Genomic DNA, 13,498 nt, shown 5'->3' with positions numbered 1-13,498 from the left:
ACCAGGGGGGAGACACCAGGGGGGAGACACCAGGAGAGAGAGACACCAGGGGGGAGACACCAGGAGAGAGAGACACCAGGAGAGAGAGACACCAGGGGGAGAGACACCAGGAGAGAGAGACACCAGGAGAGTGTATGAATGTATGAATCTGTAAAGTTACATAATGTTGTCGAACACAATAAAAACAATGTTGTAAATGTTATTTTACATTAAAACGACGAGTCACAACAAAACACGCAACAACATAACATATCATGTAACAGAGATTTAACCTAAAAACACAATGAAACACAAAATGAAATAACACAAAGTAACATTGAACATAACAAAGACACAACATAATGTAACAATGTGGCAAAACAACATTTTGTATCATGAAAGAATTAAATCAATTTATACAACAAGTTGAACAACATTGAGCATTAAAAACTAACACACACACACACACACACACACACACACACACACACACACACACCTGACAGACTAACACACACACCTGACAGACTAACACACACCTGACAGACTAACACACACACACACACACACACACACACACACACGCAGCTGTACATTAATATCAAAACTTTAGGTATAAATTTCTCAGTAACACATAAAACTTTGTATTTAAAGACCAAACGACAACAGAAATGTTTTGATACTGTTATTTATGGAAGAACAATATATATATATATATATAATAAACTAATAAACATCTGCTACATTTCCTGCTGCATTTCTTTACAAACATTTGACCAAAGCTTTTCACCACAGTTAAATCTGCTCCATGAAAAATAACTCAAACATTTCAAATGAACTCAACTGAAACCAACTATCAGCAGGAAATAAGAACTTTTCAAGAGGCCATGTCACCAAATCATTATACAAACATTCATATTCAACAACCTTTTACAGGATAAACTGAGTTTGTCTCATCAAACACATGAAGTTACACATTTATTGTAAAATAAAATCTTCTGACCCCCCCAACCCTAACCCGCACTTTTAATGAGTCAGTCCTATGGAAGCACAGGTACCACAAAAAACACAGCAGATTAACTTAAATCTAATAATAATAATTCTTAAATCTAACTTATGAGAACAAATCAAATGTTTGACTCTGGAGTCAATAAATCAAATATCATAAAATGACCTTGTATTATACTTATGTATTAATCTACATTTAATAAGTCGCAGATTCGCTTATAATACTCAAGTTACCATGAATATTTTATTTTCATCATTATTTTGATTGGTTCCATACATTTGCTAAACTTTCTCATGATTTAGACGTTGAATTGAAATCTTTACTGTTTTAAATCGATTTTTTTTTTTTATTTTCATTTTATATTGGAGAGAAAACGCAGGTGATTCATCGTGAACATTTCGACTCACGTCTTTAATTAAACTATGAACACACTAAACACCATGTGTCTGTATTTACAGATAATAATGTATTAATTTAATTAAACTCATGCAAAACGTTATAAACGTTTAAATGACACGTGCTGTTTATCATTTAGAAGAATATAAGACAAGTTATAACCTTAAATCAATATGCTGTTCATTTTATTATTATTAAATATGTTTAAATTCCTTCAGCTTGTTAAACGATTGATTTCTCACTTTAAAGTCACTTCCTCATTTAAACACAGAGCCGTGTTTGATCCACTGAAGCCCGGGAGGGTTTAGGACTGAAAATCATCGGCCCTTTAAATAATGATCATAATTATTTGGTAAAAGTTCACAGGCATCATCACAACATCACAATCATTTAATCATCGGATTAAAATTCTGTGATTATTTGGTCACAACTTCGAAGTAAAATGTAAACATTCATTCAAAGACTGAAACTGTGCAAAATAAGAGGAAGTGGGATTTTATCATCGTCCCAATAAAAAGATTTAAAGCTACGAAATCTGAACAAAATAAAAACGTCTTCAGAGTTTGAAGAAACTAAAATGTAAACAAACGCAGATGAGTTTCTCTTTGCAGATTTACACGGTACTGAAACTTTTGTCCCGTTTTGACAGGACTGATCTATTTCGTATTTTCTACGAGATTACAAAGTAAAAGAAACGGTCGAGGTGTCCCACAAGGCTCCGTACTGGGTCCTCTTCTATTCACTGTTTACCCAAGTGATTTCTGCCACGTAGTTTTTAAAAAGGTCTCTGTTTTATGCTCATTCTACAGAAACCTGCTTTTTTCATGTTAAGTCCATTTTTATGTATAAATAATAATCAGTGACACGAGTCGCAGTGCGAATAATTCAATTACCTGTGATTAATTCTAACTGAAGTTATTATAGTGATTAAATATGTTGATAAATGAGCCATTACTGAAGTTGATGGTTTTCATGCAGAATATCTTTATAAACAGAAACACTGTCAAATGTGATGAAGTTAAATTCAGGAGAAGCAGGAATTTGTTTTGAATTAATTCAGTCAAGTTCTTTTTCTAACTTAAACTGTTTTAAAATTATAAAATTATTTACGGACATATTTAGTGACAAAGCAGTAAATTTACTTTTACATTCTGAACATGTTTTCTCCAACACTCATTTCTCAGCATTTATCATCCCCCCCCCCCCCACACACACACACACACAAAATCATTAAATAAATACAATTTAGTTTAAATCTGACACAGTGAAATCAGTCAAATAATCTCCTTCAGAAATGATTCATCTCTAAGATACTAAGATTTAAAATAAAGTGCTTTTTAACTTCAGTGAATGTTCACATTGGTTCTGTTGCACTTTAACACACAAATACAAACATTTTAATTCATCTATTAAGGAAAAATAAAGCTGATTTAATTTTCTTTCCATTATTCTGCTCTTTTTCCTTCATGCTACAAAAACTGATGATTTTTAACCAACAACATTCAACATTAATCAGGAATCAAGATGAGTCCTAAAAACTCTAAATCTGAATTCTGTTCAAATTCCCTTTATCATTGTAAAATGTTCTTTTAATTCAGCAGAAATTTGTTTGTTTTTGTATTTTTGAGCAGAAATAATTTGTTGAATTAAAAAGGCTGATTATCATTTCCACATTTTCTTTGTAGAAGTCGTTTCATTAACTACGTCGTTACAACAAGTTGGATTTTAAACACTAAACATTTTCACATCACTTCATTTCATATATGATGATATTTATGTTTTAAACTTTCTTTTAAAAAGTTAAGTTTTGAATGTCGGACTGTGGCAGACTTGGATTTTTGTTTAAATTATTTTTAAACAAAAGTTTATTACAGCTCTGACCTGCAGGGGGAGCTGAAGAGTTCTTAATGGACGGCTGAAATTCGGTCTATTTTTCCCTCTGTCACTCACTGACTGTGGCGTTGAGGTCAAACCTTCATGGCGCCGCCGTCCCAGAAGCAGAGCATCAGGACAGCAACATGTTCGAGGGCAGAACTGGATTCATGACGGCAATCCCATAATGCCACAGTTCCCAGTGAGGTCATCGTTGAGGTCACCATTTGTCGTCCCTCAGGCCCTGGTGAAGCTGGGGACGACCAGAACCATGATTGCCACCACAGCAACCGCCGCCACTGCCAGGTTCCAGCCGTCAGTGTCCGTCTGCGGAAACACAGCCGATCACAGGAAGTTAAAAGTCAAATATGACGCAGAGTGAAACTGCAGCTGACAATCAATAATCAACATTTAATCATCACAGTGACGACTTTAACTTTGGAGATTTTTATTTTACCGTCACATGTGACAAGATGAAACCGGAGATTAGACGATTATCAAAATTCTAATTAGAGGCTGATTCAATTTCTTCTCTGAAAAAGTCGACGAACTAAAATCTAAGTTTCAGACGACGTCCACAAACTGCAAAGAGAAAGATTTTAGAAAAAATATTTTATGACTAAAACGGAATTTGATGAATCATAAATGTTTAAAAACTTCATTAGTTTATCATTAAGGTTCAATTTGAAGGTTTTCAACCTCTTCAGGACGTTAGAAGAAACCGAACAAAGTATTTTTGTCAGTTACAAGTTTCCACACACACGTAAACACTATAAATGAAGTGGTGTCGTGTGTGAGAGACTAAACACTTACTAAAAGTAACTCTGTAAACAGATCTCTGCACACACATACACACACACACACACACACACACACACACACACACACAGTGTCACCACCACACACACACACACACACACACACACACACAATGTCACCACACACACACACACACACAGTGTCACCACCACACACACACACACACACACACACACACACACACACACACACACACACACACACAGACTCATTCATCAACTGACCGATATGAGTCTTTCACAGACATTTGTCAGTGGATATGTTTGACATGTAAACTGGTGGACTGTGACTCCAGTCCACCAGGGGGCAGCAACACAGACGACTATAGAACAGTAATTCTATATGAACAGAGTTAACATGGAGGAGATTTCACAACACCTGAAATGATCAAACTAAAATAAACTGAATCAACAAAGACATCGATTGACTGAAGAACCTTTGAAGTTCCTGCAAAGCTTCCTGGGAAAATTCCTGTGGTGGAAACGCAGCGTAAATGTATGAAAGAAAACACCGAACATAAATCCTGCTGAAGGCTCCGAATCCAAACCTCTGGTTGGTCCGGGATCGAATCCAACGACCATCTGTGCACGTTCAACTTCAGGGACCTGAAGAGCCGATGTGACGAATTTTATGAAATAATATTTTGATCAACATTTTCCAACATCAACGAGACGTCTAAAGGAAAATGAAAGAATGAAAAGTTTGTCCGCAGCTGCAGGCGTCACATGATTCTCTGTGAACATGATGGAAACAAACTGTTTGACCACTTCAAGCCACTCGGACGCTAAAAGAATCAAAGTGTCTGGTAGAGAAAGAAGGGCGTGGCCATACCTGGTCCCATCTAGGACGCCAGCTCCTCCCACCAGCACCAAATCAAGGCCACTATAACAATCATTCCTATGAAGGGGACGGAGAGAACAGGGGGCTCAGACGGACGAGTGCAGTTCTGGGAAGAAGACAGAGGGCAGGAGCGTGGGGGGGTGGAGAGAGGAAATAAAACCATAAAATAATCAGAATAAAGTCAAAAGATGTGAAGGACGGCGACGAGCAGGCGAATGAAAAGAAGAGGTTTGATATGAAGCAGAAAAATGGACAGAAAAGGAAAAGAAGGACGGTCGAGCATCAAATTTACAGAGAATTTAGTAAAGTTGAAGGTTTTAAAAATGAGAATGAAGAGGAAACAGAAAGAGACCAAAGATGCTTAAAGACAAAATGGAGACATTACAAACATCCACATCTTGTTATTTAAAGACCTGTGACGAGGAAGAGGAGGAGGAGGGATGTGATGAAGAGGAGCAGAGCTGTTTATGATGGACTCCGATTTGGGATGGAGGACGGCATCAGGTCATTTTATTTGATTTAACGATGAGGACCAACAATCCAATAATCCTACGAGTTTGTATTTAACTGTTCCTCATGTGATGCATCAGCCAATCAGAGCTCTGCTCTCAGACATTTAGCTCAGGTACAAACAGACAGATGAGAACAAACTGCGCAACAGCGACAGATGTTGAGAAGCAGCCGACAACAAAACGCTCAGACGCCAGCGACACGAGAGACACAGCCTCTGAAAACCAGGAAGCAGATGAGCAATGAAACGTTCTCGAACCCAGAGATGTTTATCGACTCGCATGCAGACGTCATGAACATGATGTGAACAACATCCTGCTCCAGGACGAAGACTTCATCCTTGGTTTTATTCTGTTTCAGACTCTTTTTTCCTCTGTTTGACGGTTTCTTCCGTTTCTTCTTCAGACTCTGAAACTTGTCTCACGAACAGATTTATCAAAAATATCAAACCCTGTCGTCTGACCTTTGACCTCTCACCTGTGACTTCCTGCCCGGCAGTTTCTGCAGCTCGGCCTTGTAGCGGCGCAGCTCCTGCTCCAGCGCTGCTCGCTCTCGTTGGCTGCTGTCGTACATCAGCAGCAGCTCCGCCAGCTCGCCCTTCAGACCGTCACACTGAGAGAGAGAGAAACTGTCGTTACACAGCTTGTCCACCAGAGGTCACTGTGAGTTTATTATTACTCTGTAAAAGATCCTGCTCTGTAACCTGGTCACTGCTTAAATAAACGCTCATAAACGAATTTCTTAAATATGACATCGAGTCCGTCGTGTCGTTAACCGCCGTGTCGTTACCTCTCTCTGAATCCTGTGTGTCGTCTCCTCAGCTGCTCTCAGCTGAACCTTCAGGACGTCGACCTCTGACCTTTCGACCTCCAGGCCGTGGGACAGAGTGATGTAAGAGTCCGTCTTCACCTGCTCGTCCTGCTCAGTGTCGCCCTCCACTCTGACTGCCAGGTACGCGTCATCACACCTGTTCACCAGGACGACAGGTTCCTGCTCAGTGATTGGCTCGTCTGCTTACAGGGAGTGACTCAGTGATCATGTGATCATGTTTCCGTGTCATCTGTCACCTGAACATTAGTCATGAACAGCAGCAGTTTGATTGACAGCTGCCAGGACTCACGTGTCTTGTTGCTGCTTCAGCGTCTCCACTTTGCCGCTCAGCTGTTTGTTGTCGTCGCTCAGAGTCTGACACTCGTCCGTCAGGTGGACGACTTCGTCCTTCAGCTGCTTCACGTCACCTGAAGACAGGACGTCACGTCACAAAGAACACAATGGGAAGCTTCAGGCGCCCCCCCCCCCCCCCCTACAGGCTGCAGAGGTAACTACAACCACAATATGACTCATGAACAACTGATGATTTATCTGAAAACACATTTATAATTTTTCCGCAGAGTGACGAGAACTGAGATCACGTTTCATTTAAATAAGTTAAATTTATTAAATTAATCTGTTACATTTGTGGATCCTGTGACCAGCTCGACCTCTGAACTCAGCTCCTCACCGTGCGATGGCGCCCCCACGTGGCGGCTCTTCATGCTGATCTCTGCCCTCAGCGTGGTGATCTCCAGCTCATATTCCTGCGCTGTGGCGTGGAGACGCTGCTGCTCCGCCCTCAGCCGACACAGCTCCTCCTGCAGGGAGGCAATGTCGTTCTCTCTCTCCGCCGCCGCCTCCTCGGACACCTGCTGCAGCAACACCACCTCCTCATGAGCCGAGCGCAACTCCTCCTGCGCCTCCTCCAGCTCGCTCTCCTTCTCCTCCTCCAGGCTGTCCATCTCCTCCTGCACCGAGCGCAACTGAGCTGAGGTGGAGAGAGGAGAGAGGGAGAGAGGGAGAGAGGGAGGGAGGAGTAGAGAGGAGGAGAGAGAGGAAGAGGAGGAGAGGAGGAAAGAAGAATAGGAGAGAGAGAGAGAGAGGGGGAGGAGTAGTGAGGAAGAGGAGAAGAACAGAAAGGAGGAGAATAAGAGAAAAATCTGTTTTTGCAGTTTGTGATTTAACCAGAATCCTCTGTGCTTGTAATCTGAGGACAGTGAAGTAATCGAGTACCTTGTAGTCTCTGGATCTGTCTGGTGAAACTCTCGGCCTGGTGAGCGCTCGCCAGTCGCTCTTCATCCAACACACCTGAAAGAGAAGAGGAGGGAAAGTTCTATATTTAGATTCATCCATCAATCACATGTTATTGGTCTCATAGATGTTAACAAGGAGTAACTTCCTCTGTTCTTAACTCAACGAGAGAAACTTTCTGAGCAGTGAATAAAGCTCAGAGTCACATGTGAGGATCGTCTCCCAGGACACAAGTACAACAGATGAGTCTTATTAAATATGAAGAAATAAACAACAGTAACGTGTTAAAAACACGTTCAAGGAGACACTGACCCTGCAGCTCCATGAAACTCTCCTCGTGTCTCTGAGAAAATTCTCTCGTCTCCTCGAGCTCCAGCAGCAGCTGGAGAACCTGAGCTCTCAGCTCCTCCACCTCCTGTTCTTCATCCTTCACTCCTCCTCGCTTCTCCTCCTTCTCTTCCTCCTCCCGTCCTTTCTCTCCATCTGTCAGCGTCTCCTCATCCTCCCTCTCTTTGTCCTTCAGCTCACTCAGTTCGTCTGCACAGACGATAAATGATTTGAAATCACACATCTTCAGCTGACACAGGTCACATGGTACAGAACAGGTGATTCCTGTTTACACTGTGGCTCCACCTGCTGGTGATGATGGAGAAAGATAAACTGTAAATAAAGATGCTCCACATGACAGCTGCCAAAACATCTGGATCTCCCCCTGGTGGTTGTCAATCATCACCTTTATATACGATCAATCTATAAAACACACTTCTCTTCAGTGCATTAACGTCACTGAGAGGCTTTTATTGTGAAACAGGAAGTGTCGATAGTGCAGGTAGAATAAATCAAAATAAGAGATTCGGTTAAAGTGATGAAGGATGAGGATTATTAGGATGAATTTAACTTTAGATCATTTATATCATATCAGTCGTTTTCCCTCCATCACTGTTTGTTTATCCAATCAGCTGTTTGACTCTCATTTACAGTGAATAAACAGTCAACACTCTGACACACTGACCAGACGCATCGAGGACCTCCTCTATGACGGGCGGCAGCCGGAACCCGTCCATGTTTTCAGCTGCTGCAGAGAGACAGAGGGGGGAGGGGGATCAGAGCTCCACACAGAGAGGGGTGAGGAGGAGGAGGGTGAGGAGGAGGAGAACAGGAAGCCTCCTCACGCTCCGAGCAGAGCGGGATGCTGCAGCTCCTCCATCGTCCTGGAGCTGAGACACAGGGGGAGGAGGGGGGAGGAGGGGGGAGGTGTCAGAGAGAGAGAGGCTGCGACAGAAGCTCGACCGAAAACGAGACTGAACGGATCTGAAAGAACAAAACATGTTAGTACACAAGTGAAGTGTGCACACACACACACACACACACACACACACACACACACACACACACACACACACACACACACTCACTCACACACAGACTCAGACTCACACACACAGACTCAGACTCACACACACACAGACTCACTCACACACACAGACTCAGACTCACACACACCGACTCACACACACACAGGAGCTGATCACAGTCAGTTCAGCTGATATTATTTTGACAGTGAACAGAAACTGTCAAAAAACAGTTTCTGTTCATTGAAATAAAATGAAAATTCAACAGATATCTAATCTAATATTTTAAAGAGACGTTCAGAAACACTTCAGCTCTGAATGAAAACTAGATTCAGTTGTTCACCTCAAACATCCTCAACACCTGAGACAGGTGCAGGTCCAGGTCCACAGAGAACCTGAGGAACATGAAGGAGGAGCAGGTGAAAGAGGTGGAGGAGGAGACTGGGGTCAGGTGTGTGAGTGGAGGGACACCTGGTGGCTAGATGGAGAACAGCAGGACATGACAGAGAACAGGAACCTGAACAGGAGGAAGTGAGAAGGTTCGTTCATGTTCCCCTTAGGATGTACTATGACCTCTGACCAGCCCCACAATCAGGTCAAAGTTCCCATTTTTCCAATACTTTAAAATAAAATCAAGTTTGGTTATAATTGTTGTTGAAGTTGTTTGATGATACAAAAACAGGCTGAGACGTGATGATTGACAGCTGAGACTGACTCCTGATTGGTCGAGAGCATGTAGGCGCAGGACTCCACGATCCCTACTGCATCACCACCAGATGGCAGCATTTGAATCTGAGATATTTTGACTTTGTACGACAGGAGGAAGTGGAGACGTATCGTCCATCTACACTCCCATCATCCTTAGCTCTGTGTTTACTGCTACTTAGCTAATGTTAACATGCTAACACACTGAACTAACAATCCATCCACTATGGGCAGAGACCTGTATTACCGCTGTCAACCTCATGGTGGCGTCAGGTGTAAAGGTCAAGTTCATCCTCTGGAGACCAAGCAGCAGACGTTGAGATGTTTGAGTGTGAAAGACTCTGCAGTGTTTCCATCCCCATGGCAAAGTGCTAACGTGGCTAACAAGCTAATTCAAACATGTGGGACTGTCCCTTTAAGCTGCTGGTGTGTGTGTGGTCACTGAATGACCTTCATCTCACACACACACACACACACTCACACACACACACACACTCACACACACACACACACTCACACACACACACACACTCACACACACACACACTCACACACACACACACACACACACTCACACTCACACACACACACACACTCACACACACACACACACACACACTCACACACACACTCACACACACACACACACACACACTCACACACACACACACACACACACACACACACACTCACACTCACACTCACGCTCACGCACACACACACACTCACACACACACACACTCACACTCACACTCACGCACACAAAATACCTGAGGCTGAGTTGCTGCAGTTTCCTCTGTGGTTTCACTCTGGTGACTGCAGACCTTCTCCTCCTCTTCCTCCTCTTCCTCCTGCTGTTGTCCTATATTTCCTCCTCAGCGTCAGCTCCGCTCTGTGTGATGCAGAGCGACGTCACGACATGCTACAGACACAGAGGCCATGACATGAATCCTCAATGATTCTCTGTGACGTGACTCTTTACCGTTTCCCGGGTGTCGTCGCTGCACAGGAGAGCAGAAGAAGAGGAGAAGAGAAGAAGAAGAGCTGGGTTGTCATCAGTGTTCATGTGTTCGCTCGTGTTCACACTGATCTGTGGCTCAGACTTCAGGTCTGAGATCAACACAAACATCCTGCTGATAAAAATGGAAACGGAGCAGAGAACTCCAGACGCCTCTCGCTGCTGAGCGGTTGCCAGGCAACACAAATCCTGACCTGATAACATCAGAGACGTGACGACGAGCGAAGACAGAAAATAAACCAGAGTCTGACCTCGGCTGAACGAACCAATGACGAGCCAGAAAAAACTAATCACATTTCAGACGTTTGATTAAAACATAATCATCTCATTATGAAAAGTGGATCAGATGCTATAAAAACAAGTATGAAACAAGACCCAATAATGAGCCTAACTACAGCATGTTCCTGTTATTAACATGTATGTAGTTTATCTCAGGTGTGACCTTTGTATGTTCTACTGTTTCATCTGGACTCAGCCAAGTGGCGACACCTGGTGGCGGATCTGTGAGTTACAGCTGTGAACGAATCTGCTGATAAAATAAAATAAACTCTTAAAGTTTGTTTACGTGAATTCACGCGTCTGATTTCACTACTTATTAATATTTGATTTTACTTCCGGTGAAAATAATCTTTAGAGGAGCCTTTCCGGTCTTTCAAAATAAAAGAAGGGTTTTTGTCGAATCAGCTGAGACGAACGGAAACCAGTTTCCTTAGGATGCAGGTCACGTGTTAAATACCCGGAAGCTTATCACTTACATGTTGTCTGCGGAGGTTTGGACTCGAGGTGACCCGGTAACTTCTCCCGGTAACTTCTCCCGGTTCTTACGTTAACGGAGGAGCAGCTTCACGCTAAACTACCGCGGAGGTGTTTGTGTCTGACCGGGGTCTGAACCGGGGTCTGAACCGGGTCCACCTGAATCTGTTCCATGTTCCAGGTCGTCGGTGTGAATCCTCTGAAGAACCCGGTGATTGACGGGAACGCCCCTGAGGACAGGTGAGCATCTGAGGCAGGAAGCCACGTCTCAAACCTTCATTCAGGTTTTGTACTAATTTTAATTGAAGTAAAATATAAAATCATCATAAATCCACATTTATTTCATTTTAAGGTTTTTGAACTAAAGGTTCAGTTTGACGACTTCAAATGAATTTGACACTTTTTACAGATATTTCATGTTTGAGTCTATAAATCTTTATTTAGTCATGAATAAAAGAGTAACTGATTATTTACTCAGTTTCACGTCATCTTCTGAAGTGACTCAAGGTCAAAGGTCAAAGTTAGACAATCAATCAAATGTGCAACAAACTTTCATCATTGATTAATCTGCAGTTTTGTTTTAGATGAATTGAATATTTTGTGATAAAAAGAAACAAATCCAGATTAAAATCACATCACATTTATAAAACTGATTAGAAATAAAATATATTGATTAATTAAAATTCACTCCAGTTATAGATTATACATATAAAATGTTATTATACTGATCAGTCTATAATCAGTAGTTTGACTTTTCTTCGCTGCATCATTCACTTTTACTCTGATTCTCTCAGTCCATGTTCTCATACTTTCACTTTGGTAATAATACTTGTACTTCTAATTCAATAAAGTATCTGATTACTTCTCTTGTCTTGTTTGAGCAGGAACTCGTTTTAAAGATGTCTGTGTTGCGGTGCATTGTGGGTGGACTGCGTCTTCCTTGGGTCCAGCAGAAACTTGTGTCCTCGCCATCTGTAACTTCAGCGAGTGTCCTCGTCAGACCGCGTGGACGTCCTCCTCATCTTCCTCCACAGCGACTCCTGTCTGCGGGGGGTGACTCGCCAGTTTCTGCAGCGAAGCTGAAGCTCAGGACTCGTCTGTTGGTGACTCTGCTGTTTGGCGGCGGCGTGCTGGCCGCCTGGTGGTACGTGTACGAGGAGAAGCAGCAGAGGTTGCGGCGACAGCGCATTGAGCAGCTTGGGCAGGTGGCTGTGGGTCAGGGGAACTTCAGTCTCCTGGACCATAGGGGGCAGCGCAGGACCAAGCAGGACTTCCTGGGCAGCTGGGTGCTGCTGTACTTCGGCTTCACGCACTGTCCCGACATCTGCCCCGAAGAGCTGGAGAAGATGAGCGCCGTGGTGTCGGCTCTGGACCAGGACACCTCGCTGCCGCCCGTCCAGCCGCTCTTCATCACCGTGGACCCGGACAGGGACGATGTGGCGGCGCTGGACCGGTACGTCAAAGACTTCCACCCCCGTCTGATCGGACTGACCGGAACATCAGAGGAGGTGAAACACGCGGGGCAGGACTACAGAGTGTACGCCAGCCCCGGACCCAAAGACGAGGATGGAGACTACATCGTGGATCACACAATCCTGATCTACTTGATCAGTCCTGACGGGTTCTTCCTCGATTATTACAACAGAACCAAGAATGAGGAGCAGATCGGCGAGAGCCTCAAGAACCATGTCAGAAACCACGTCAAGCTCGGAGAAGATCGCTGAGACACGACACTCCCCGTCAGAGACCGAGTCTGTTTCATCAAATAACAACAAAAGATTCAAAATCTGAAGTTGTTCAGTTTGTTCGACCGGACGATTCAAACTCTGAACGTCCTCAGCGAGTCTGGAGGAGTTTGAACAGAAGACGTGTTTTTCAGACATGAGGACGAACTCAAGTCGTCTCATCGAGTTGAGCTGCGACCGCGAGTCCGTCGACAGAAAAGTTCTGCTGCTGATTTATCTGAGTTTGTGAAAATAAACTGAATCTTTGTGTTTTCAACTTTTTATCTGAGGATGTATGTTTTTATTTAGAAGTTTTCTGACATTTTATTGAGCTAATGATGAATACGGAAATAATAACAAATACTGAGTACAGTTTATTCAGAGATTTAAAAAGTTTTCTGTTCTAGAAACAAATAAAATCCAGATTAATGAATGAATGAAAATAAAATTGAACGTG

The 13,498-nt window shown here is 42.9% G+C and overlaps 2 protein-coding genes across 4 annotated transcripts; one reads left to right on the top strand and one right to left on the bottom strand.

The window, feature by feature from the left end:
- Nucleotides 1-3,220: 3,220 nt before the first annotated feature.
- LOC117757604 (coiled-coil domain-containing protein 136-like) lies at nucleotides 3,221-8,653 on the bottom strand. Of its 3 annotated transcripts, none has more exons than XM_034578880.1 (9): nucleotides 8,502-8,653; nucleotides 7,802-8,026; nucleotides 7,472-7,546; nucleotides 6,927-7,226; nucleotides 6,546-6,663; nucleotides 6,215-6,392; nucleotides 5,903-6,037; nucleotides 4,907-5,021; nucleotides 3,221-3,583 (listed from the first exon to the last, which is right to left on the bottom strand). In XM_034578880.1, the coding sequence occupies exons 1-8, from the start codon at nucleotides 8,551-8,553 to the stop codon at nucleotides 4,917-4,919; spliced, it is 1,188 nt and encodes a 395-aa protein (XP_034434771.1). In that variant the 5' UTR covers nucleotides 8,554-8,653; the 3' UTR covers nucleotides 3,221-3,583; nucleotides 4,907-4,916. The 3 variants fall into 3 exon arrangements, 2 of the variants coding, with proteins under 2 accessions (XP_034434771.1, XP_034434773.1); XR_004613160.1 differs by lacking the exon at nucleotides 4,907-5,021 and having other exon boundaries at nucleotides 3,224-3,370; nucleotides 3,401-3,583; XM_034578882.1 differs by lacking the exon at nucleotides 4,907-5,021.
- Nucleotides 8,654-10,826: 2,173 nt separating this feature from the next.
- On the top strand, nucleotides 10,827-13,109 carry LOC117757605 (protein SCO2 homolog, mitochondrial). The gene is made up of 2 exons (XM_034578883.1): nucleotides 10,827-11,557; nucleotides 12,202-13,109. Exon 2 carries the CDS (start codon nucleotides 12,217-12,219, stop codon nucleotides 13,039-13,041), a length of 825 nt encoding a protein of 274 aa, XP_034434774.1. The 5' UTR covers nucleotides 10,827-11,557; nucleotides 12,202-12,216; the 3' UTR covers nucleotides 13,042-13,109.
- The last annotated feature ends 389 nt before the right edge of the window (nucleotides 13,110-13,498 follow it).

Source organism: Hippoglossus hippoglossus, chromosome 23 (assembly GCF_009819705.1).
Source record: "Hippoglossus hippoglossus isolate fHipHip1 chromosome 23, fHipHip1.pri, whole genome shotgun sequence".
In the NCBI taxonomy this organism is placed as follows: Eukaryota; Metazoa; Chordata; class Actinopteri; order Pleuronectiformes; family Pleuronectidae; genus Hippoglossus; species Hippoglossus hippoglossus.
This window is presented reverse-complemented; position numbering and strand designations above follow the sequence as displayed.